The sequence below is a fragment of the Pan troglodytes genome, chromosome 8, assembly GCF_028858775.2.
Source record: "Pan troglodytes isolate AG18354 chromosome 8, NHGRI_mPanTro3-v2.0_pri, whole genome shotgun sequence".
Lineage (NCBI taxonomy): Eukaryota > Metazoa > Chordata > Mammalia > Primates > Hominidae > Pan > Pan troglodytes.
In genome coordinates this window covers 80,708,453-80,734,976 of record NC_072406.2, presented here as the reverse complement: position 1 = coordinate 80,734,976, position 26,524 = coordinate 80,708,453, and the positions used below count along the sequence as shown (strand labels likewise).

Genomic DNA, 26,524 nt, shown 5'->3' with positions numbered 1-26,524 from the left:
AGGCAGCCGCCACCATGCCCGGCTAATTTTTTTATTTTTAGTAGAGATGGGGTTTCACCATATTGGCCAGGCTGGTTTCGAACTCCTGACCTCAAGTGATCCGCCTGCCTCGGCCTCCCAAATTGCTGGGATTACAGGCGTGAGCCACCGTGCCCGGACATGTTGTTTTTTAAAGACCAGGTGTTGCTGTGTTATCTAGGCTGGAGCGAAGCCGCACAATTATAGCTCTCTGCGACCTCCAACTGTTGGCTCACATCATCCTCCAGCCTTAGTCTCTGAGTACTGAGGCACACCACCATGCCTTGCTAATTTTTTTTTTTCCTTTGAGATGGAGTCTCGCTTTGTCGCCCAGGCTAGAGTGCAATGGCGTGATCTCAGCTCACTGCAACCTCGGCCTCCTGGGTTCAAGGGATTCTCCTGCCTTAACCTCCCAAATAGCTGGGACTACAGGTGCCTGCCACCATGCCTCGCTAATTTTTTTGTATATTTGATAGAGACGGGGTTTCACCATGTTGGCCAGGCTGGTGTCGAGCTCCTGACCTCAGGAGATCTGCCCGCCCTGAGCTGCCAAAGTGCTGGGATTGCAGGCATGAAGCACTGCGCCCAGCCGATTTTTAAAAATTTTTTGTAGAGATGAGGTCTCACTGTGTTTCCCAGGCTGGTCTCAAACTCCTAGTCTCAAGTAATTTTTCTACCTCAGCCTCCGAAAGTGCTGGGATTACAGGTGCGAGCTACTGTGCCTGGCCTGTTATTCACCTTTTTATAAAAGGAGCAACCCATTTTTTCAAGTCATTACTAGATGTACAGTATTGTAGAGAAGTCTATATTATTGCTTTAGAAGCATGCCAAGCTCGAAGGGCTGGCCTGGACTCTGACCTATGCTAAAGCCCATGTATGCACTTTATTCTACTTTCATCTATACTTTTTCCCAGTGGCACATGGTAGGGTCGAAATACATATTTGCTGAATGTATAAATGGATGACTAATTTTATGGGTAAAAGTTGGTTGTTTCAATGAAAAATGATCCAGAAGAAGAGGAGGTTACTTCAAACAGAACCTGGCAGTTGGATAAATACCTTGAAGTGTCTGTCTCCATAACCACATTTTAGCAAGATTCCCAGTGTTCCTCAGGTATTAGATGCCGATTTACACTACTAAAATTTGTTTTAGTAAGTTTTAGCAGTGTAATCATGCTCACTTATTAAGTTACAGGGAATGGGGACCAGTCATCTGCATATCCGTATGCTGTGGGCAGATTTACTCATGGAGACTGAATTAGAGATTAGAGGGTTTGCTGGCTGAACAACTAATGATTTCCATCTGGAAAGAAATGGTACGCAATTTCTTCCTGACCTTTTGAAAAATTTTTAGGTATTGCTGGATGCTGTGCCAAAACAACAGTTGCTCCATTGGATCGAGTAAAGGTTTTATTACAAGCTCACAATCACCATTACAAGCATTTAGGTGAGTTAATAGATGCTAAAGATAAAAATGAATGAAAATATTGTGGAAAGTGGGCAAAAAAGGGAATTTAAGTTTGGGGGTGTAAAAAGTAAAGTAGAGGTTCCTCTTTAAAGACTTTTTTCCCCATTTAATTAGGAATAAATAGTAACTTCTCTCAGAAGCAAAATTTATTCAAAGACCTGTGCTAACATTCTTAAATATTTGCTAGCCATGATTAAAAAAATCAATGTACTTTATGTTCTTAGCTCCCACAATTTAGCCTAAATGTTTGCCCTGGCATGCTTATTCTGCTCCAAGCAAGCATTAGGTCATAGCTTGTTCCTCTTCCTTATTTAAAGGTGTTTTTTTTTACCTTCCCCAGCATTCCACAGGTTACTTTCTCCTTCCCTTGTGCTCCTCTGCCTTTGCCTCTTTTAAAAAGTTCTAAGTTGCTAGCCAGTCGGGACAAATACAGGCTGTGAGGTCCCGTTCCAGCCAATGGAAACTGGACACAGCAGTAGGGTGGACATGTCAGGTTATAAATGACCCTGTCTCCTTTGTTCAGTGTACTTTTGTGGCAAAACTGCTGGCGAGTATACCCTTTCTGCAAAAAATAAAAATGACCTTGCTAAGTAAATTAAATTTATGTTCAAATACTATTTCTTTACGGCACCAGGAAACGAGCATTTCAAATGGGAAAATTTGTTATTTGTTTTTTCTCTGTAGGTTCAGGAACTTGAAAGGGGGCAAATTTAAAAAAAAAAAAAAAAAGGAAAGGGGGCAAATTTTCCAAAGAATATATTTCTTATCCATTATAATCCTTTCATTTGCAGTAGTGGTTATATATATTATCATTTTAGGATGCTGATATTTTCCTAGCCCAAATCTTGGAATCATTGAAGCAAATATTACATGTTTATTGGGATTAATTAGTCACATTGTTCACAGGCACACGTAACAACTCAGTCTGATTTTTTACTATTTATTTATTTATTTATTTATTTTTTGAGACAGAGTTTCACTCTTGTTGCCCAGGCTGGAGTGCAATGGCGCGACCTTGGCTCACTGCAACCTCCGCCTCCCAGGTTCAAGCGATTCTCCTGCCTCAGCCTCCCTAGTAGCTGGGATTACAGGCATGTGCCACCACGCCTGGCTAATTTTGTATTTTTAGTAGAGATGGGGTTTCTCCATGTTGGTCAGGCTGGTCTCGAACTCCCAAACTCAAGTGACCCACCCGCCTCGGCCTCCCAAAGTACTGGGATTATAGGCATGAGCCACCGAGCCTGGCCTCAGTCTGATTTTTTAAATGCAATAAGAGATGGGAGATGAAATTTAAAAATGCAAAACTGAAATAATTACTCCTTTTTAACGCTTAATTTAAAAAGCATTCTAGAAATATTTGTGCAAGAAGAATCCAGTGCTTGCTTTTTTTTTTCTTTCTTTTTTTGGAGACGGAGTTTGCTCTTGTGGCCCAAGCTAGAGTGAAATGGCACTATCTCGGCTCACCACAACCTCCACCTCCCGGGTTCAAGTGATTCTCCTGCCTCAGCCTCCCGAGTAGCTGGGATTACAGGCATGCACCACCACGCCTGGCTAATTTTTGTATTTTTAGTAGAGACAGGGTTTCTCTATGTTGGTCAGAATGATCTCGAACTCCCGACCTCAGGTGATCTGCCTGCCTCGGCCTCCCAAAGTGCTGGGATTGCAGGTGTGAGCCACCGCACCCGGCCACTTGCTTTGTTAAAAAAAAAAAAAATCAAGACTTTAGGCCAGGCGCAGTGGCTCATGCCTGTAATCCCAGTACTTTGGGAGGCTGAGGCAGGAAGATCACCTGAGGTCAGGAGTTCGAGATCAGCTTGGCCAACATGGTGAAACCCCGTCTCTACTTAAAATACAAAAATTAGCTGGGTGTGGTGGCAGGTACCTGTAATCCTAGTTACTCGGGAGACTGAGGCAGGAGAATAGCTTGAATCTGGGAGGTGGAGGTTGCTGTAAGCTGAGATCGAGCCATTGCACTCCAGCCTGGGGGACAAGAGCGAGACTTCGTCTGAAAAAAAAAAATCAATACCTTAGTTGTTCCTTACAGACCAGCCATTTGATTAACATGGACACTTCAATAACTTGTCATTGGTGAGAATAAGAATTGTTTAGTCTTTTGGAGGGCATTTTGGCAATATGCGTAAAAGCCTCAAAAAGTACCTATTCTTTGACCTTGCGGTTCCAGTTCTAGGAGATTATTCTAAGGAAGTAAACAGAAATGTGGTCAATGATACATATGCAAGGATCAAAACATTAATTATTATTATTTTTTGAGATGGAGTTTCACTCTGTTGCCCAGGCTGGAGTGCAGCGGTGTGATCTCTGCTCACTGCAACCTCCGCCTTCCGGGTTCAAGTGATTCTCCTACCTCAGCCTCCTGAGTGGCTGGGACTATAGGCGCGTGCCACCACGCCCGGCTAATTTTTGTATTTTTTAGTAGATACGGGGTTTCACCATATTGGCCAGGCTGGTCTGGAACTCGTGACCTTGTGATCTGCCCGTCTCGGCCTCTCAAAGTGCTGGGATTACAGGTGAAAGCCACTGTGCCCGGCCTATTATTATTACTATTTTTTGAGACAAAGTCTTGCTCTGTCGCCCAGAGGCTGGAGTACTGTGGCATGATCTTGGCTCATTGAAACCTCCTCCTCCAGGGTTCAAGCCATTCTCATGCCTCAGCCTCATGAGTAGCTGGGATTACAGGCATCCGCCACCATGACCGGCTAATTTTTGTGTTTTCAGTAGAGAGACAGGGTTTTGCCATGTTGGCTGCCTCGAACTCCTAACCTCAAATAATCTGCCTGTCTTGGTCTCCCAAAGTACTGAAATTATAGGCATGAGCCACTGCTCCCGGCCAAAACATTATTTGCGTTAGTTTTTTTTTCTTTCTGAGATGGAGTCTTTCTCTGTTGCCCAGGCTGGCTCAATCTCAGCTCACTGCAACCTCTGCCTCCTGGGTTCAAACTATTCTCCTGCCTCAGCCTCCTGACTAGCTGGGATTACAGGGGTGTGCCACCATGTCCAGTTAATTTTTGTATTTTTACTAGAGATGGGGTTTCACCGTGTTTGCCAGGCTGGTCTCAAACTCCTAACCTCAGGTGACCTGCCTGCCTTGTCCTCCCCAAGTACTGGGATTACAGGCATGAGCCACCACGCGCGGGCACTGTGCTTGATTTTTATAATATCGTTTTATAGAAAGATGTTTAACAGGGTGAATAACAATGAGTTATTTTTCTAACTGCATTTTAAAAGTGTTATTCTTACAAACCTGAATGGATATTTATGCGGTATATTAATTATAACTCATTTTCTTATCAATATTTTTTCTTTTCTTTTCTTTTCTTTTCCTCTTTTTTTTTTTTGAGATGGTCTTGCTCTATTGCCCAGGCTGGAGTGCAGTGATGCGATCTCAGCTCACGGTATCCTCTGCCTTCTGGGTTCAAGCAGTTCTCCTGTGTCAGCCTCCTATGTAGCTGGGACTACAGGCATGCACCACTGTGCCCAGCTAATTATTGTATTTTTGGTAAAGACGGGGTTTCACTATGTTTGGCCAGGCTGGTTTCTTATTTTTTATTAAAAAAAAAAATAGAGAGTAGGTCTCACTTGTTCCCTAGGCTGGTCTGCAACTCATGACTTCAAGTGATCCTCCTGTCTTGGCCTCCCAAAGTGCTAGGATTACTGCGTGGGACTTCACCGCCCAGCCAACATTTTGTTTTGTTTTGTTTTGTTTTGTTTATGAGATGGAGTCTTTCTCTTGTTGCCTAGGCTGGAGTGCAATGGCGCAATCTCAGCTCGCTGCAAACTCCGCCTCCCAGGTTCAAGCAATTCTCCTGCCTCAGCCTCCCTAGTGGCTGGGATTACGGGCACCCGCCACCACGCCCAGCTAATTTTTTGTATGTTTAGTAGAGATGGGGTTTCACTATGTTGGTCAGGCTGGTCTCGAACTCCTGACCTCAGTTGATCCATCCGCCTCAGCCTCCCAAAGTGCTGGGATTATAGGCATGAGCCACCGCTTCCAGCCCCAACCAAAATTTTTAATAGTGAGGAAGTCTGTACTTTGAAATAGAAAAATTGCAACTATCTTCATATCCAGGAGTGAATTATCATTTATCTTTAATTTAGTTTTTATTAGACTTATTTATGTATTTATTTATTTATTTGTGACAGGGTGTCTTAAATATTTGGAGAGACAAGGTCTCGCTATGTTGCCAAGGCTGGTCTCAAACTTTTGGGCTCAAGCTGTCTGACCCACCTGTCTTGGCCTCCCAAAGTGCTTTGATTACTGGCATGAGCCACTGTGCCCTGCCTCTGCAATGAATTCTTCCTCACACAGTTTATTGCTCATGTATACAAAGAATCAAAATTAAACGTGTGTAAGCCTAGCCAATATGGTGAAGCCCCATCTCTACTAAAAATACAAAAATTATCCAGGCTTGGTGGTGCACACCTGTAATCCCAGCTACTAAGGAGGCTGAGGCAGGAGAATTGCTTGAACCCAGGAGGTAGAGGTTGCAGTGAGCCAAGATTGTGCTACTGTACTCCAGCCTGGGCGATAGAGTGAGACCCCATCTTAAAAAAAAAAAATTAAATGCATGTGGTTGCATGTACCTGTAGTCCCAGTACTTTTGGGAGGCTGAGGTGGGAGGCTTGCTTGATCCCAAGCATTTGAGGCTGCAGTGAGCTGTGATCGTGCCACTGCACTCCAGCCTGGGCAACAGAGTGAGACTCTGTCTCCAAAAAAGAAAGAATTAGACCTGTGAACTTATTGAGAGATTATAAAAAACTGGAAAGGAAGGAAATTATTTTCTTTTGTTGTCTAAATTGAGGATAAAATGGAGAAGAATGATATTACCCAGTGTCTTGGGGTGTATTACCCTGCGTATCAGTGTGTGAACAGGATTCTTTTATTCCTTTAACCTCCTCCCCGTGCTGATGTGTGCTGTTTTGTTTCCTGATTTGCAATCATTAGGTTACACATTCATATTAGATTTCACACTCTATAGGGCTGCATGCCATGGGTTACAGTGTACCTGTTTACAGTATACCCTACAAGGCATATAAAATTTGGAGTAGAATTCCTGGAGTACAACAGTGAACTATTGTAGTAGTCTTTGGAGTGTCCTCTATTTTTAATATATACGAGCCCCCTCAAAAAAATAAATCTGTATTGGTGGCTTTAATTTAATTTAATTTTTCTTTTTTGAGACGGAGTTTCACTCTTGTTGCCCAGGCTGGAGTGCAATGGTGTGATCTTGGCTCACTGCAACCTCTGCCTCCCAGGTTCAAGGCCAGATTCTCCTGCCTCAGCCTCTTGAGTAGCTGGAATTACAAGTGCCTGCCACCAAGCCCTGCTAATTTTTAGTATGTTTAGTACAGACGGGGTTTCACTGTGTTGGCCATGCTGGTCTTGACCTCCTGACCTCGTGTTCTGCCCGCTTCGGCCTCCCAAAGTGCTGGGATTATAGGCGTGAGCCACTGCACTGGGCTTTAATTTATTTTTTAAATGCTTTTAAGCATTTTATTCCAGGTACCTCCCCACTTTTTGTAGGTATAAGATAGTTTTTTTAATTTTGCTCTTTTCGAAAAATTTTTTCATGTATTTATTTGAGACGGAGTCTTGCTCTGTCGCCCAGGCGGGAGTGCAGTGGCATGATCTCAGCTCACTGCAACCTCCGCCTCCCGGATTCAAGCAATTCTCCTGCCTCAGCCTCTCAAGTAGCTGGGACTGCAGCTACATGCCACCACGCCTGGCTGATCTTATATTTTTAATAGAGATGGAGTTTTTCCGTGTTAGCCAGGATAGTCTCGATCTCCTGACCTGGTGATCCGCCTGCTTCGGCCTCCAAAAATGCTGGGATTATAGGCGTAAGCCACTGTGCCCGGCCCATTTTTTAATTTTTTGAGACGTAGTTTCACTCTTGTCACCCAGGCTGGAGTGCAATGGCACGATCTCGGCTCACTGCAACCTTGGCCTTCCAGGTTCAAGCAATTCTCCTGCCTCAGCCTCCTGAGTAGCTGGGAGTACAGGTGTTTGCCACCACACCTGGCTAATTTTTTTTTTTTTTTTTTTGTATTTTTAGTAGAGACAGGGTTTCATCATGTTGGCCAGGCTTGTCTCGAACTCCTGACCTCAGGTGATCCACCCACTTTGGCCTCCCAAAGTGCTGGGATTACAGGCGTGAGCCACTGTGCCCGACCCCTAAAAATTTTGCTTTTTTAAACATGATTTTTCACAGATGATAAAGATATGCTATTGGACAAAACTATTACTTCTACTCCGACTTCTTATAAAAAGTGTGACATTACTTCCAAGGCATCGAAGACATGTTTTTATTTTACTTGTCTTTTATTTATGTATTTATTTATTTTTTGAGATGGAGTCTTGCTCTGTTACCCAGGCTAGAGTGCAGTGGCGCGATCTCGGCTCACTGCAACCTCTGCCTCCTGGTTTCAAGCGATTCTCCTGCCTTAGCCTCCCAAGTAGCTGGGATTACGGGCATGTGCCACCATGCTGGGCTAATTTTTGTATTTTTAGTAGAGACGAGGTCAGGCTGGTCTCGAACTCCTGACTTCGTGATCTGCCTGCCTTGGCCTCCCAAAGTGCTGGGATTACAAGCATGAGTCACCGCGCCTGGCCTTTGTCTTTTTAAAAAATATATCTATCTATCTATCTATCTATCTATATATATATATCTATATATATATCTATATAGATTTTTTTTTTGAGACATGGTCTTATTCTGTCACCCAGGCTGGAGTGCAGTGGTGTGATCACAGCTCACTGTAGCCTCTACCTCCTGGGCCCAAGCAATCTTCCTGCCTCAGCCTCCTGATTTGCTGGGACTAAAGGCGAGCGCCACCACGCAGAGCTAACTTTTAAGTTTTTTTGTAGAGACGGTGTCTCACTATGTTGTCTTGGTTGGTGTCAAATTCCTGGGCTCAAGCGATCCTCCCACCTTGGCCCCACAAAGTGCTCAGATTATTGGCATGAGCTACTGTGCCTGGTTGTACTTCTTATTTTAAATTAAAATTATTTTCCTCAAATTATAAGGAAGGAGTATATTTAAAAATTTCTCCTTGTCCCAATTTGTTTTGTTTTTTTGAGACAGAGTTTCACTCTTGTTGCCCAGGCTGGAGTGCAGTGTCGCTGGAGTGGCTCACTGCAACCTCCACCTCCCGGGTTCAAGCGATTCTCCTGCCTCAGCCTCCCCAGTAGCTGAGATTACAGGCACCCGCCACCATGCCCAGATAATTTTTTTTGTATCTTTAGTAGAGACGGGGGTTTCTCCATGTTGGTCAAGCTGGTCTCGAACTCCCAACCTTAGGTGATCCACCCTCCTTGGCCTCCCAAAGTGCTGAGATAACAGGTTTGAGCCACCCCGCCTGGCCTAGAATTCTTTTTTTTTTTTTTTTTTTAAAGCTTCCTGTTACTCTCCTATCCACATTTTGCATCCTCTGTTCTCTTGATGAATTGACAGTTTTATTGGTATGAACTGTTCTTTCTGTTATTATAGTCATACATTTTACTTTTTACATATGTCATAAACTCCAGATTGCATTGCCATAATTTTTGTTCAAACAAGCAGTTATCTTTTTGTTTGTTTTTTTGAGATGGAGTCTCACTCTATCACCCAGGCTGGAGTGTAGTGGTGCAATCTCGGCTCACTGCAACCTCTGCCTCCTGCTTCAGCCTGCTGAGTAGCTGGGATTACAGGCGCACGACACCATGCCTGCCTAATTTTTGTATTTTTAGTAGAGACAGGGTTTCACGATATTGCCCAGGCTGGTCTCAAACTCCTGACCTCAGGTGATCCACCTGCCTTGTCCTCCCAAAGTGCTGGGATTACAGGCATGAGCCACCACGCAAGGCCAGAATTCTTCTTAGCAGAATGTTAGTCCATTTAGATATCTGCTTTTGGGATATATCTTTTGGATGTTAATAAGTACCTACAATTTTAATTACTGAGAAGGGCTGAAGAGGTTATTTGCAGTCTAAAATTTGAAATGAACCTGGTGATTTCCTTTCATATTTGATCAAAAGTTTGCTTGAAAAATTTGAAAGGGAACCTGAATTTAAATTGTTGAATAATGGAAGTAGTAATATGTTTTTGAGAAGTCTGTATACTGCTTGTAGGATTAGTGACTGATGTTAATAGAGTAATAAAGATATCACTATATATAGATGTGTCTATATATTTTTTACTTGTCAGTTAGAAAGCTCAGAATATCACTGTATATAGATTACAACTCAGCCCTTTGTTTATCATTATTCCTAAAGTGTCCTAATAATGAAAATTTGCCTCCACACTTAAAGAGTATTAATAGGTAGTCTTTTTATTTGCTTGTTTTATTTAAAAATCTCTTTATGTAAACAAACAAAACACATGTATCTGGGTAGGCCTCTGAAACCTTCCTTCATCCTTCCAGATAAAGAGTAGATCATCTTCAGGGCCAGGTGCAGTGGGTCACGCCTGTAATCCCAGCACTTTGGGAGGCCGAGACAGGTGGATCACGAGGTCAGAAGTTTGAGACCAGCCTGGCCAACATGGTGAAACCCCGTTTCTACTAAAAATGCAAAAATTAGCCAGGTGTGGTGGCGGGCGCGTGTAATCCCAGCTACTTGGGAGGCTGGGGCAGGAGAATCATTTGAACCTGGGAGGCGGAGGTTGCAGTGAGCCCAGATCGCGCAACTGCATTCCAGCTGGGGCAACATGAGTAAAACTGTCTCAAAAAAAAAAAAAAAAAAAAGAGTAGGTCATCTTTAGTGCAAACCTGGACCTTGCATATATTTCTATTGTTAATATTTTTTAGATTGCTATAGTTTAATATAATTTGCTATTATTATAAATAGAATTTGCTGTAATTTGTAGTTGTTTCTACAGTAGGTTTTATATGGGGTGTGCTTATTTATATTATTTGGATATATGATGCATTTTTAGTAGGTTTAACTGTTTTATAGAAATTCCTATTCATGTAATCCCTCAAGCAAAATTATATCTTGAGTGATGGCACATTAATCTTTATCTGTGATTGTCATGAAAATTTAGATTTAGATAATTTTCTCTGTTTTAACAGCATTTTTCCTCTAAAAATAGGAGTATTTTCTGCATTGCGTGCTGTTCCTCAAAAAGAAGGATTCCTTGGATTGTATAAAGGAAATGGTGCAATGATGATTCGAATCTTTCCCTATGGTGCAATCCAGTTTATGGCATTTGAGCATTATAAAACGGTAGTTAAACTTTGATCTTTTCTCTTTTGCATTCTTGAATATCATGCATGCTTGACCAGGCATTTGCTTTGGACATTTAAAAATATGTAAAAGTTTCATATTTTTAAAAAGTTAAATTATTGTTGTTTTTTTTTTTTTTAATTTTTGAGACAGAGTCTCGCTGCCCAGGCTGGGGTACAGTGGCACGATTTTGAAAGGCTCACTGCAACCTCGCCTCCCGGGTTCAAGCGATTCTCCTGCCTCAGCCTCCTGAGTAGCTGGGATTACAGGCCTATGCCACCATGCCTGGCTAATTTTTGTATGTTTAGTAGAGACAGCGTTTTGCCATTTTGGCCAGGCTTGTCTCAAACTCCTGGCCTCCCAAAGTGTTGGGATTGCAGGCATGAGCCATGGTACCAGGCCAAAAAGTTACTTTTGATATAGCAATGCCTTTTTAAAGGAATAAGACTTGTGACAGCTTAAGATTTTAAATATAACTTGTCTTTGGAATTACCGATTCCAGAATTGTTAGTCATTTATGAGTTATTTATTTATTTATTTATTTATTTATTTAATTTTATTTTTTGAGATGGAGTCTCACTCTGTTGCCCAGGCTGGAGTGCAGTGGTGCACTCTTGGCTCACTGCCACCTCCATCTCCTGGGTTCAAGCAGTTCTTTGTCTCAGCCTCCTGAGTAGCTGGAATTACAGGCGCCCGCCACCACACCCAGCTAATTTTCGTATTTTTAGTAGAGATGAGGTTTCACCATCTTGGCCAGGCTGGTCCTGAACTCCTGACCGCGTGATCCACCCGCCTCGGTCTCCCAAAATGCTGGGATTACAGGCTTGAGCCACCGTGCCCGGCCTTTATTTATTTATTTTTTGAGACGGAGTTTCACTTTTGTTCCCTAGGCTGGAGTGCAATGACATGATCTTGGCTCACTGCAATCTCTGCCTCCCAGATTCTTACAGGCATGCACCACCATGCCTGGCTAATTTTGTATTTTTAGTAGAGGCGGGGTTTCACCATGTTGGTCAGGCTGGTCTGGAACTCCTGATGTCAGGTGATCTGCCCACCTTGGCCTCCCAAAGTCTTGGGATTACAGGCATAGCCACTGCACCCGGCCAAGTAAATTCTTTATGTTCACTCCTAATGAATGAGAGCTAGAATATCTTTAAAGAAGATAATAATAAATCCATATAATATTAATATCTTTTTAATGTGTTTCCCTTCCCTCCTTCCCTCCCTCTTTTCTTTTCTTTTCTTTCTTTTTTGAGATAGTTTCTCTGTCACCTAGGCTGGAGTGCAGTGATGTCGTCCTGGCTTACTGCAGCCTCAACCTCATGGACTCAAGCAATTCTCCCACTTCAGCCTCCTGAGTAACTGGCACTAGAGGCATGTGCCACCACCCCCGGCTAATTTGTTTTTTCTTTCTTTTTCAGAGGTGGAGAAGAGGCCTGGCTAATTTTTTAAAAAATATTTTGTAGAGGTGGGGTCTCACTGTGTTGCCCATGCTAGTCTCGAACTCCTGGGCCCAAGCTATCTGTGGGCCCCAGCCTTTAGTGTGCTTTTTGTTACTCAATTGTAGGAGAGGAACACTGTGACTTTGGATTTTCTTATTAAAATAGTGAAACTGGCTGGGTACAGTGGCTCATGCTTGTAATCACAGCACTTTGGGAGGCCGAGGTGGGAGTATCAGCTGAGGTCGGAAGTTTGAGACCAGCCTGACTAACATGGAGAGACCCCTTCTCTACTAAAAATACAAAATTAGCTGGATGTGGTGGCGCATGCCTATAATCCCAGCTACTCAGGAGGCTGAGGCAGGATAATCGCTTGAACCCGGGATACGGAGGTTGCAGTGAGCCAAGATCGTGCCATTGCACTCCAGCCTGGGTGACAGAGTGAGACTCCGAATCAAAACAAAAAACAAAAAACAAGGCCGGGTGCGGTGGCTCATGCCTGTAATCCCCAGCACTTTGGGATGCCGAGGCGGGCGGATCACAAGTTCAGGAGATCGAGACCATCCTGGCTAACATGGTGAAACCCAGCTACTCAGGAGGCTGAGGCAGGAGAATGGTGTGAACCCGGGAGGTGGAGCTTGCAGTGAGCCGAGATCGCACCACTGCACTCCAGCCTGGGCGACAGAGCGAGACTCTGTCTCAAAAAAAAAAAAACAAAAAAAACACAAGCAGCAGAGATCGGAACAACATTCTAAGCTAGTCAGCCAAAGAGAATTGATGCCATTTGTGTATCAGGACTTCATTGTCTATAGAGCATTTAAAAAATAAAATAAAAAATTAGGCTGGGTGCGGTGGCTTAAGCCTATAATCCCAGCACTTTGAGAGGCCGAGGTGGGTGGATCACCTGAGGTCAGGAGTTTGAGACCAGCCTGACCAATGTGGTGAAACCCCGTCTCTACTAAAAAATAAAAAATTAGCCGGGCGTAATGGCACACGGCTGTAGTCCCAGCTACTTGGGAGGCCGAGGCAGGAGAATCGCTTGAATCTACGTTGCAGTGAGCCGAGATCGTGCCACTGCAATCCAGCCTGGGACACAGAGTGAGACTTCATCTCAAAAAAAAAAAAAAAAGTAGCAGTTTATTCCTACTACCCCCAGTCACTTGTTAAGGGCTTGTGTTCCTTAATACACAGTATCATATACTTAACAATACTAAGCTAGCTTGCTTCTGCAGAAATGCAAAAAATTAAAGCAGAGACTACAGAGGAAATATCCCCTTCTGCTGTGATATAACACTGCCAAGCTGTATTTAATTGTGCTCATTTCGTTCACATTTATTATCAATTTTCTTTTTATTAGTCCTGTAACTCTTGAAATAAATCTTCATTATTAAACAGTGAAATGGGCAGCATTTAAAAAATATCTCATTTAATTCAGTGTTCTTGTTTTCTAGTTAATTACTACGAAGCTGGGAATTTCGGGTCATGTGCACAGATTAATGGCTGGATCCATGGCAGGTAAGAGGAGTTAGGTATATTTTATTTCTGACAAATTAATTTTCTATTAAAATACTTAATTTGGTTTAGATTATATGAGTGCCATTGGGGAAAGCACAGGTTGCAGGTGTCCTGTGACTTGTATTTTTTCCTGGGTGCGTCCTCAAAAAAGGTATGTATTAAAATAAAAAGTGTGACATTGATTTAGTAGCACACATTTGTTGTTTTTCTATATTCAGTTATATATATGAAATTATCAGTACGCCAACTGAAAAAGAGTCATTTTACAGTAGAGGATAAGGAGTAGTCTCAACTTATAACTATGTGAAAAGCTTGCATTCTCTTTGACAATTCTACTTTTGGAAATGTTTAAAAATTAAAAAACATTTTTTTGAAGGCTAGTCATGTAATGCAGTGTGAGTGGAGAAAAAAACAAAGAAAACTGTAACTGACTGTGATCAATGAGTTTTAAATATCACTGCACTTCACTTGGACCAGCCATTACTTTTCAAAATTTCTTTTTTCTTTAAAAAAATTGTAACGAATTATAATGACTAAAGTAATAACTACTCCTATACAGTAAAAATAGTTGCATTCTCTAGAGACAACCATGATTAGCAATTTCTTTCCTTCTCCTTTCCTTTCCCTCTCTTCTCTCTCCTCTTCCCTCTCCTCTCCACCCTCCTTTCCCCTCCCCTCCCCCTCCCCCTTCCCCTCCCCTCCCCCTCCCCCTTTCCCCTCCCCTCCCCCTCCTTTCCCCTCCCCTCCCCCTTTCCCCTCCCCTCCCCTCCCCCTCCCCCTCCTTCCCCTCCCCTCCCCCTTCCCCTCCCCTCCCCCTCCTTTCCCCTCCTCTCCCCCTCCTTTCCCCTCCCCTCCCCCTCCTTTCCCCTCCGCTTCCCTCCCCACCCCTCCCCTCCCCTCTTCTCTTCTCCCCTCCCCTCCCCTCCTCTCCTCTCCTCTCCTTTTTTGAGACAGGGTCTGGGTCTGTCTCCCAGACTTGGAGTGCAGTGGTGTGATCATAACTCACTGCAGCCCTCACTTCCCAGGCTCAAGCCATCCTCCTATCTCAGCCTCCCAAAAGTAGCTGGAACTATAGGCACATGCCACCACACCCAGCTAATTTTTGTATTCTCTGTAGAGACGGACATTTGTCATGTTGCCCAGGTTGGTCTCAAACTCCTCAAATTCTCACCTGGCCTATTTCTGTTTTTTAAATATTCATTTTTCTGAGTTTGGGAGTTAGGACATTAGTTGTTTTTCTTTCAGATATTGTTAATATTTTATTTCCCAGTTTTAGATTTGACCTTCGGTTCTATGATTTTTAAAAAAAAATCATCCAAGATTTTTTTCCCTATAGAGAAGTTTTACATGGCCAAACATGTTAGTTTTTTCCCTCTGGTACTTCTAAATTTTGTGTTGTATGTAGAAATTTTCTCCCCATTCTAAGGTAAAGACATTTAATCATGTTTTACTTTTTCTTTTTTTTTGAGATGGAGTCTTGTTCTGTTGCCCAGGCTGGAGTGCAGTGGCACGATCTCAGCTCACTGCCACAATCTCAGCTCACTGCAACCTCTGCCTCCCAGGTTCAAGCAATCCTCCTGCCTCAGCCCTCCAGTAGCTGGGATTACAGGCTCACACCACCATGCCCGGCTGATTTTTGTATTTTAGTAGAAATGGGGTTTTGCCACATTGGCCAGGCTGGTCTTGAATTCCTGATTTCAGGTATCCACCCGCCTTGGCCTCCCAAAATGTAGGATTACAGGCATGAGCCACCGTGCCCGGCCCTAGTCATGTTTTTCTACCAAAACTATTTGTTTTGGCATGTTGATCTTATGTTTACTTTTATAGAGGGAGTGAGGGATGGATGGAATAAGTTTTCCATATGACTTGTCAGTTGTGCCAACATTATTCGCTCACGTAACTTTTTTGCCAAAAAAAAGTTATTTTAGAGATGGAGTCTTGCTCCATTGCCCAGGATGGCTTAAACTCCTGGATTCAAGTGATCTTCCTGCCTCAGCCTCCCAAAGTGCTGGGACTAGAGGCACACACTACTGCACCCATTTGAACATTCAAATTTTGAGTCAAATTCTCCCAACATTCCTTCCCTTCCCTTCCCTCCCCTTCCCTCCCCTCCCCTCCCCTCATTCTCTCCTCTCCTCTTCTCCGCTTTCTCTCCTTTTTCTCACTTTCCTTTTTTTTTTGTTTTTGTTTGTTTGTTTGTTTGTTTTGAGATAGGCTCTTGTTCTGTTACCCAGGCTGAGTAGTGGGATGAGTTTACACTCAGCCTGGCTGACAGAACTCTTGACATGTAATATTTGGACACTCGACATGGAGTCCACAGGACAATATTATGAGGAAAGCTCTATGATTTATCTTCATTTTACAGAAGAGCAATGTGAGAAAGTTTCCAAATTTTTCAATGTGTTATTTTGTATATCACTTTTTTTTTTTTGAGATGGAGTCCCTCTCTGTCGCCCAGGTTGGAGTGCAGTGGCACAGTCTCGGCTCGCTGCAACCCCCACCTCCTGGGTTCAAGCGATTCTCCAGTCTCAGCTTCCCGAATAGCTGGGATTACAGGTGTGTGCCACATGCCTGGCTAATTTTTGTGTTTTTAGTAGAGACGGGGTTTCACCATGTTGTCCAGGCTGGTCTCAAACTCCTGATCTCAGGTGATTCACCCACCTCGGCCCTCCAAAGTGCTGGGATTACAGGTGTGAGTCACCGCACGCATCCTGTATATCACTTTGTAATTATCTTTTCTCTTCTTTTTTTGAGACGGAGTCTCCCTCTGTCGCCCAGGCTGGAGTGCAGTGATGGAATCTCAGCTCATTGCAACCTCCGCTTCCTGGGTTCATGAGATTCTTCTGCCTCAGCCTCCTTAGTAGCTGGGATTACGGGCACGTGCCACATACCTGGCTAATTTTTGGATTTTTAGTGGAGATGGGGGTTTCAATATGTTGGCCAGGCTGGTCTCAAACTCCTGACCTCAGGTGATCTACCTGCCTTGGCCTCCCAAAGTGCTAGGATTACAGGCGTGAGCCATGGTGCCTGTCCTATAATCAGGTTCTAATCCTCCTGTTAAAAATTTAATTCAGGGCCGGGCACAGTAGCTCTTGCCTGTAATCCCAGCACTTTGGGAGGCCAAGGCAGGTGGATCACCTGAGATCAGGAGTTTGAGACCAGCCTAGCCAACATGGTGAAACCCTGTCTGTAGCAAAAATACAAAAATTAGCCAGGCATGGTGGTTGGCGCCTGTAATCCCAGCTACGTGGGAGGCTGAGGCAGGAGAATCACTTGAACCTGGGAGGTGGAGGTTGCAGTGAGCCCAGATCGCGTCACTACACTCCAGCGTTGGCAACAGAGCTAGACTTTGTATAACTATGTTTAAGTAATTACAATTTATATTTTTCTCCTGTGATTGAAACACTTGAAATGGATCTTATGATTAATTTATGTCTGGTATCTTTGCTCCTCTACTTTTGTTAAGGCTTCTAAATGTAACTTTGGAAATTTTATATTTGCCAAAGTAAAAAGTGGTGTTTTTAATGATCATTTTAACGTAGCTTATTTTAAAGCTTTTTAAAAACTTTTCCCTGTCCCTCGTCCTACAACTACAATCCAATACATACTAAATCTCAGTTGGCCAGCAAAAGGAAACCTAAAGATTGAGATCAAGGTTTGTATTTTCTTTTTTTTATTTCGAGTTTTTATCAAAGCTTGTATATAAGATTACTTTATTCCTGCCTCTTCTCAATTGTTTCTTCCTTGTATTTGCCCTTTTCCTTTCCTACTTGGCGAGATTTGGCTTTCTGTTCAGGAATCTTTTTGCCGTCTTTGTTCAGTTTTAGCCTAGTGAGAACCACTTGCTGTGGTGAATGTCTACATGGATAGTTGTGCCATTAGCCTTTTCCCACTGCACTCACTCAGTGTAGATGACATTTCCTCCTGTAAGCCTGGACTACTTTGCCAATTTGCTGACCTTTATAGTGTCCTCATACAATCTTACCTTCATCAAAACCTTTCGGATGGGCATGGATCACACATTGTATTTCTGTCTCAGCTCTTTGGAAAGAGGGGAAGACATAATCTTCCTGCTAATGTTGGATATTGCATTGAAACGCCTTTTGCGTTTCTTGCCTCGGTTGGAAGTCACAAAGGGATTGAACTTCATTTTGGCCGCTCCTGCTTCGGTGATGGCCGCAAAAGGGAAGAGAAGGGTTTGTATTTTTAAGGAAGGTCTCCTTCTTTCCCCATGTATGTTTTAGTTGTCTGAAATCCATCTGGCTCTGCCAGTTTCCATGGAACTAAACGTGACAAGATAAAGAGTAGAGAAAAAAAGAAGGAAAGTGTTAGAACCTAGAAGTGATGAGCTGAGTTCCGCTTGTTGTGCTCTTTGGTCTGCTCCTACTTGCTGTTCCGGTCCAAAGCTTGGTGGTTGAGTGGACAGAACACTTGCTGGGATCCTGCCTGGCCTCCGTTACTCACCTTCCCTTTGACCATGGGCAGATCACCCAAAACCTCTGTAACTTGCCTGTATGTTTGTTAAAGAGGAGCTTGTGGTTTCTCTCTCTCTCTCTCCCCCAACCCTCCTTTTTCCCATTCTTTCTCCTCTATCTCAGTTGTTCTGAGGGTCAGCATAAAGAATTGCTGTAAAAATAGTCTGAAAGATCTGAAGTCCTCCATGAACACAAGGGAATGTTATTAATCCTTCCATGCCAATGACTTTTTGGATGCTTTTAAGTCAGAAACCTGAATTCTTTATTCTCCTTTTTGTTTCATTTGTAATGTAGGGAATATTTTAGTTGTAAATAATGGTGATATTCAAAATATTTAACAACCACTATGGCAAAGGCAGTAGCCAATCACAGCAGAGGCTGGACATCTGCAACCAGAATGACCATACGGTATACTCCAATGATTATTAGAACCACGTGCTCACAGTACTTTGAGAATCTCAAAGAGGCTTGTAGGCACCTTTCCCAAATAACTTTTTGTTTTCTTTTTTTCAGAGACAGGGTTTTGCTCTGTTGCCCAGGCTGGAGTGCAGTGCTGAGATGATAGTTCACTGCAGCCTCTAACTCTTGGGCTCAAGCAGTCCTCCCCGCTCAGCCTCCTGGGTAACCAGGACTGCAGGCACATGCCATCATGCCTGGCTAATTTTAATTTTTTTTTGTAGAGACAGAAAAATGAGAAGTTATTTTGCTCAGACTGGTCTTGAATTCCTGGCCTGAAGCAATCCTCCCATCTCAACCTCCCAAGTAGCTAGGACTACAGACACGTGCCACTGCGCCTGGCCTTCCAAATACTTTTATATTTAAAAGGGAATTCTAGGGCCGGGCACGGTGACAGAATGAGACTCTGTCTCAAAAAAAAAAAAAAAAAGAAAGAAAAAGTTAACAATAAAAGAAAATCTCTCTTGAGCTCTGATCCAGAATTCAAAAGCAACAAGCTTCCTACGTGTTTGGAAAAATTGCTCTTCTGAGCTGGTAGTCCAACTCTTGAATTTTTGAAAATTGGAATGTAGGTAAGTTCTGATTAATAGAATTTGAGTCCTGATTTGTGGGAGTGGGGGAGTGGCATGATGCTTAGGCCTCTACTCTTAAGTCCTTTGGCTTTTTTACTTACGTTGTACAGGTATCAGAGATCTGTGATTTCTGTGTGAGAATCCTGCACAAGAGGCATATACTCTATAAACCCAGTTCTTTGGGAGGCTAAGGAGGGAGGATTGCTTGAGCCCAGGAATTCAAGACTAGCCTGGGCAACACAATGAGACCCCATTTCCTCAAAAATAAAAATAAAGGCAGGGTACGGTGGGTAATCCTAGCACTTTGGGAGGTCAAGGTGGGGTGGATCATGAGGTCAGGAGTTCAAGACCAGCCTGGCCAACATGGTGAAACCCCATCTCTACTAAAAATACAAAAATTAGGCAGGTGTCTTGACGCACGCCTGTAATCCCAACTACTTGGGAGGCTGAGGCAGGAGAATTACTTGAACCCGGGAGGCGGAGGTTTCAATGAGCCGAGATCACATCACAGCGTTCCAGCTTGGGTAACAGAACAAGACTCCGTCTTGGAAAAAAAAAAATTAAAAAAAAAAAACATGTTAGAAGTAAGAAGAAAAAGACATACAGTTATTCTTTTGTGTTATAATGGTTTCTATTGTGGCTCATGAGTGTCATAACTGAATTTTTTCTCACTAGAACCTACTCTAAGAACATAATTTTAGTTGTCACACTCATCAGAGATTGCACACAACTATAGACAGGTGTATTTTGGTTGTTCATAACTGATATTTAGTCAACCTTGAAGTAGTAACGTGTTTCCGAAGGACAAACTATTATAGAACTGGACTCCTACTCCAGACCAATTTGCTTAGCTTTGTGGCTTAGCTTTTGTATCTATGATGCTTGGAGTCCTTCTTTTGTCTAAAGTATATATTTAGAATCTATGTATTTTTATCAAACTTTAATCTCTTTGAATATGTACATGGACTCTGGATGCTGCTCCCACTATGTCAGCCTCAGATGGGAATGGAGCGTGGTGAGAAGCTGTCTTTGAGAACAAATCCACTTCCGTATTCATTGAGAAGTTGCGGGAGAGGATGAATTGATGAGGGTCTGTAAATGTCCATATACTTCAACCCTGTATTATGCAATTTCTAATCTTAATTTCTTCCTTCCCTTTACTCTCTCCTTGTAATGTTAGTTCCTTTTTTAAGAAATCCTTTGTAGCTAGGTCAGGTGATGCACACCTGTGATCCCAGCAACTTAGGAGGCTGAGGTAGGAGGAACATTTGAGCCCAGGAGTTTGAGGCTGCAGTGTGCAGTGATCACACCACTGCATTCCAGCCTGGGTGACAGAGCGAGACCCCATCTCAACAAAAAGAGGAAAAAAAGTCTTTTGTGTTTATTTCTGGAACACAATAAATAATTCATAATTACCATACTTTCTAAATATGATTTCTAATGTAATTGCTGGTTAAAATATGTTCTCAGGTTTCCCATAACTCCTGGGATTCTAGACTGTAGAGACAGTAAGATGATGAGAATTTAGAGAAAAAAGTCTGACTTTGTTTAGATTCATCTTTATGTCCTTAGTTTCTTGACTTAAGAGAGGGAAAGAGAAGAGTTTGCACATTCATAAAAATTGAAAGCAAGTCTCAGCTTGATTGAGTCTCATTGCTTCCTGGTAGGTAAACATATTCTACTATTTGTATTGGATTGTAGTTGTAAACTGAGGGAAGAAGAAAGCTGTTACCACCACTATTCAAGGTAAGCAGTTTCTGATTTGCCTTATTTGTACATCGAGGGCTTTTTTGGCCTTCTTAAAAGAAGTGTTAGGTAGAATAGTAAGGAGTGTGTGAATGGAGAAAAGAGGCCCAATGGGAGACTGTAGCTTCATGAATTGAAAACCTCAGTCACCCTCTGAATGATTGTTATGGATGTCAGTCTGATTACTAGCAGCAGGCAAGCTGAATTCCCACGTTGTTACATATTCCTCTTCAGTAATTCTCTGATTGTGCTTCCCTTTTAATTCAAATTTGTGAGCTTTGATGTGCAGGACACAGATGGGGGGCAAGGGGATGCAAGAAGAGGAGATAAATGAATTGATTCTCAAAGGAAAGGGTAAAAAAGTACATAGTTTCAATAGAATACATGAGAATAATAGCTAACACATATATAACCTTTACTATGTACCAGGAATTATTTTAAGCATTTACATATGTTAGCTCACCTAATCTTTACAAAACCCTGATTTGGGTACCCACTTATTATGATACTCATTTGACAGATAACAGGATTGAAACCCAGGTTAAGTAACTTGATCAGGGTCATATATCTAGTTAGTAGTAGAGTCTAATTTGAAACAAGGAGGTGCACTCTACAGTTTATACTCTTTTCTCTTTTTTTTTTTTTTTTTTGAGACATAGTCTAACTCTGTTGCCCAGACTGGAGTGCAGTGGCATGATCTTGGCTCACTGCAATCTCTGCCTCCCGGGTTCAAGGATTCCCTGCCTCAGCCTTCTGAGTAGCTGGGATTACAGGTACCCACCATCACGCCTGGCTAATTTTTGTGTTTTTAGTAGAGACAGGGTTTCACTGTGTTGCCCAGACTGGTCTCCAACTCCTGGTCTCAAGTGATCCACCCGCCTGGGCCTCCCAAAGTGCTGGGATTACAGGCGTGAGCCACCGTTTCCGGCCCTAGAGTATATACTCTTTTAACTTTTGACCATTTTGGTCAATTTTGATTATAAGTCAAAAGTTAATAGTTTATTATTATTATTTTTTGAGACAGAGTCTGGCTGTGTCACCCAGGCTGGAGTGCAGTGGTGTCATCTTGGCTCACCGCAACCTCTGCCTTCCAGGTTCAAGGATTCTCCTGCCTCAGCCTCCCGAGTAGAGTAGCTGAGATTACAGGTGCCCACCATCACACCTGGTTAATTTTTGTATTTTTAGTAGAGACGGGGTTTCACCATATTGGCCAGGCTGGTCTGGAACTTCTGACCTCAAGTGATCCGCCTACCTCGGTCTCCCAAAGTGCTGGGATTACAGGTGTGAGCCACCACATCCGGCCTATTTTTTAAATAAATACGAAGTTTTGCTATGTTGCCTAGGCTGTTCTCGAACTTTTGGGCTCAAGCGATCCGTTCACCTCAGCCTCCCAAAGTGCTGGGATTAAAAGGAGTGAGCCATGGTACCCACACACCTCCTTTACCTTTACAAATTTCTGGGTACTCTTGTTTCCTACCAATTCATTATTTAACCACTACATTAACTCCCACAGTGATTTTGTTTTCTTTTCTTTTTACTTTTTTTTTTTTTTAGATGCAGTTTTACTCTTGTCGCCCGGGCTGGAGTGCAGTGGCACTGTCTCGGCTCACTGCAACCTCCGCCTCCTGAGGGTTCAAGTGATTCTCTTGCCTCAGCCTCCCAAGTAGCTGGGACTACAGGCGCGTGCCACCAGGCCCAGCTAATTTTTTTATTTTTAGTAGAGATGGGGTTTCACCATGTTGGCCAGGCTGGTCTCGAACTCCTGACCTCAGGTGATCTGTCCACCTCAGCCTCCCAAAGTGTTGGGACTACAGGTGTGAGCATGCCTAGCTCCCACAGTGATTTTCTATTAAACCTCTTCCTTCCTTCCTTTCTCTCTCTCTTTCTCTCTCTCTCTGTCTCTCTCTCTCCTCCCCTCCCCTCTCCCCTCCCCTCCCTCCTCCCCTTCCCTCCCCTCCTTTTCTTTTCTTTCCTGGAATCTCACTATGTTGCCAGGCTGGACTGCAGTGGTGTGATCTTAGCTCACTGCAACCTCCGCCTCCTGGGTTCAAGTGATTCTCCTGCATCAGCCTCTCGACTAGCTGGGACTACAGGAATGTGCCGCCACACCCAGCTAATTTTTGTATTTTTAGTAGAGATGGGGTTTCACCATGTTGGCCAGGACGGTCTCGATCTCTTGACCTCATAATCCACCTGCCTCGGCCTCCCAAAGTGCTGGGATTACAGGCGTGAGCCACCACGCCTGGCCTATTAAACCACCTTCAGCCAGTAACCAGAAAACTCGGAACATGGGAAAAGGAATTAAGAAATAGATGGAGTTGGGCTGGGTGTAGATTACTTATAATACCTAATATAATGTAAATGCTATGTAAATACCTGTTATAGTATATGGTTTAGGAAATAGTGACCAAAAAATCTGTACATGTTCATTACAGATGCAACCATTGTAGACCTCACTACATTTTCCGTCCATGGTTGCTTCAATCCATGGATGTGGAAACAATGGATCAGGAGAGCCTACTGTGTTTCCTTTCTGATATCTTAACTGGGAATACATAAATAGTAGAATAATTAAAAAAAAAAAAATCTCATGATTCCCTTACACTGTACACTGTACCATTTTGGTGCTAACAGTATAACTTCACAGTGAGAAGAACTTGAAAACATTTTTTACAAACTGACCCTTCACTTACTAGGTTGTTTTCCATCTAATGATATGGTATAATTCTGTCAGTAATATCACCTTTGATTTTATTGGGTTTTCACCATTGCCATAATATTGAGAATAATACTAATGATAGGGGAATATATGTATATATCAAAAATTCATTTTACCTTTAAATTTCTACTTTCTTTTCAGGTATGACAGCAGTTATCTGTACTTACCCTCTTGACATGGTTAGGGTCCGCCTAGCATTCCAGGTGAAAGGGGAACACACCTATACAGGAATTATTCATGCATTCAAAACAATTTATGCAAAGGTATTTCATATTTACCTTCCTCATCTATAACATGCCCTTTTATACTTAGGAAAATATTTTGAATGTCATATAAGTAATTATTCTTTTACTTATAATTATTGATGTTAATAACAATAATTATGAAAACACATCTTTGTGTTTCAGGGTGGATCCCAGAATAATTTTTCTGTTATAAAGTGTGATTTTTTCTTTGATGTTTATGATAATGAGCACAATGTAATCTCACTTGCAATTTTCCTTCACTCAAAAGGAAGGTGGTTTCTTTGGATTTTACAGAGGTCTGATGCCTACTATTTTAGGAATGGCTCCATATGCAGGTATGTTTCAAATTTGCCAGAATCCTAATTTGCATGTTTAAAATTTGTTACCTTTTTTTTTTTCTGAAATGGTAATATAAAAAGATGTTATCTGTTAAGTACTTTTAATAAGAAATGATTTATGGATGGTCACATAATAATATCTTGGATATAAAGATGACTATTCGTGTATAATAAGTGGAGAAGTACTTTACATCTTTTTCTTAATATCTGAGCCAGCTGTAGTCTTGTTAACACACACTTACATTAGATGATGTTAAACATTTAGGTTTTATGAGCATGTTAATTAAAAATAGGAGTTGAAAAGTGGTTTTTGTCTCATTATAAATAATGAAGACTTATGGCAAATTTTGAAAATATAGAAAAGTAGAAAGAAGAAAAATAAGGATACCTATAGTTCTCTAATCTCCATTTATTACCTTGTTTACAGTCCTGTTTTTTTTTTTTTTGAGACGGAATTTTGCTCTTGTTGCCCAAGCTGGAGTGCAATGGCGTGATCTCGGCTCACTGCAACCTCCACCTGCTGGGTTCAGGCGATTCTCCTGCCCATGGTCAGGCTGGTCTCAAACTCCCGACCTCAGGTGATCTACCCGCCTTGGCCTCCCAAAGTGCTGGGATTGCAGGCGTGAGCCACCGTGCCCAGCAGTCCTGTTTTTTTTTTAAACTAAACTTTTTATTTTGAGGTAATTGTGGATTTACATACAGTTATGTTACAAGACAAAATTGCAGCCAGTTTAGTTTAAACACCTCAGTTGGCTTTATTTTGCAATTCTAGAATTGGGCAATACTTCATTTCATAAAAATAGAGTAAGTGTTGGAATGACTAGACCCGAAGGAGTTGATTTTATATGGAGGAAGGGTTGAAGAAAGCAGAAACAATGAACAATCAGGTTGCTCAGTTCAAAGTTACTATCCTTGTAAGTTGGGGACAGGAAGAATAAAATAGAAAAATCACTAGTTAACTTCAGGTTATATTAGGCTACCTTTTTTGTGTAAGTATTAAAGCAAAAGGAGCCGGGTGTGGTGGCTCAAGCCTGTAATCCCAGCACTTTTGGATGCCAAGGCGGGTGGATCACCTGAGTTTGAGACTGGCCTGGCCAACATGATGAAACCCCATCTCTACTAAAAATACAAAAATTAGCTGGCTTGGTGGCGTGTGCCTGTAATCCCAGCTACTCAGGAGGTTGAGGCAGGAGAATCATTTGAACCCGGGAGGCGGAGGTTGTGGTGAGCCGAGATCATGCCACTGCACTCCAGCCTGGGCGAAAGAGTGAGACTCCATTTCTAAATCAGTCAGTCAGTCAATCAAGCAAGCAAGCAAGCAAGCAAGCAAGCAAGCAAGCAAGCAAGCAAGCAAGCAAACAAACAGAGAGAAGTTTACTATCAAGCTTATTCAAGATTGAAACTGGCCTGTTAGAGAAAGTGGCTGTCACTTCTTTCTCCTAATTTCTCAGGAGGTCAGGTAACAACTAGTTTTAGTTTGGTAGTGTGGAACTTAAGCATGGTGACTCTGTTTTGATTTTTAGTCTGGTCTGTTAGGGCCTAGTGTAGGAGCTTCATGCAAAAGAATGGACACCCTCCTGGGTGACAGAGTGAGACCTTGTCTCTAAAAATCAAACAAACAAAAAAGCAACAACAAGGGCCGGTGCGGTGGCTCATGCCTGTAATCCCAGCACTTTGTGAGGCCAAGGCAGGTGGATCACCTGAGGTCAGGAGTTTGAGACCAGCCTGACCAACATGGAGAAACACCGTCTCTACTAAAAATACAAAATTAGCTGGGCGTGGTCGCATATGCCTGTAATCCCAGCTACTTGGGAGGCTGAGGCAGAGAATTGCTTGAACCCAGGAGGCGGAGGTTGCAGTGAGCCAAGATTGCACCATCGCACTCCAATCTGGGCCACAAGAGCAAAACTCTGTCTCAAAAAAGAAAAAAAAAACCACCAACAAAAAAACAGTGCACTAATAGCAAACTAAAATGTGGTGTGGCCAGGCATGGTGGCTCACACCTATAATCCCAGCACTTTGGGAGGCTGAGGCAGGAGGATTACTTGAGCCTAGGAATTTGAGACCAGCCTTGGCAGCATGGGGAGAATTTGTCTCTACAAATAATTTTCTAAAATTAGCCAGGCTTGGTGGTCCCAGCTACTTGAGAAGCTGAGTTAAGAGGATTGCCTGAGCCTAGGAGGTTGAGGCTTCAGCGAGCTGTGATCATGCCACTCTACTCCAGCCTGAATGACGGAGTAAGACCCTGTCCCAGTTTGAAAAAAAAAAAAAGTATATTTTTTAGCTGTTCTAGTGGTTCAGAAATTCAAA

General features: G+C 42.6%; 2 protein-coding genes and 2 pseudogenes across 5 annotated transcripts in view; 3 read left to right on the top strand and 1 right to left on the bottom strand.

The window, feature by feature from the left end:
• The window catches only part of DNA2 (DNA replication helicase/nuclease 2), a 109,427-nt gene that overhangs the window by 7,929 nt on the left and 74,974 nt on the right, over nt 1-26,524 (top strand). For 2 of the 4 annotated variants that reach the window (XM_054660189.2, XM_054660190.2), the window contains exons 2-6: nt 1,373-1,465; nt 10,576-10,709; nt 13,600-13,663; nt 23,773-23,894; nt 24,145-24,211. In XM_054660189.2, coding sequence (XP_054516164.1) covers nt 1,373-1,465; nt 10,576-10,709; nt 13,600-13,663; nt 23,773-23,894; nt 24,145-24,211 — 480 coding nt within the window. Of the gene's footprint in view, nt 1-1,372; nt 1,466-10,575; nt 10,710-13,599; nt 13,664-20,302; nt 20,913-23,772; nt 23,895-24,144; nt 24,212-26,524 lie in introns of those variants that run through there. The other 2 variants (XM_063817614.1, XM_063817615.1) reach the window with 2 other exon arrangements.
• SLC25A16 (solute carrier family 25 member 16) overlaps nt 1-26,524 on the top strand; it is a 46,190-nt gene that overhangs the window by 7,913 nt on the left and 11,753 nt on the right. The window contains 5 exon segments of the mRNA NM_001428133.1: nt 1,373-1,465; nt 10,576-10,709; nt 13,600-13,663; nt 23,773-23,894; nt 24,145-24,211. Of these exon segments, the coding sequence (NP_001415062.1) occupies nt 1,373-1,465; nt 10,576-10,709; nt 13,600-13,663; nt 23,773-23,894; nt 24,145-24,211 (480 nt within the window).
• On the top strand, nt 1,493-8,863 carry LOC134807145 (uncharacterized; annotated as a pseudogene).
• Nucleotides 17,362-17,813, bottom strand: LOC129136194 (large ribosomal subunit protein uL24-like; annotated as a pseudogene).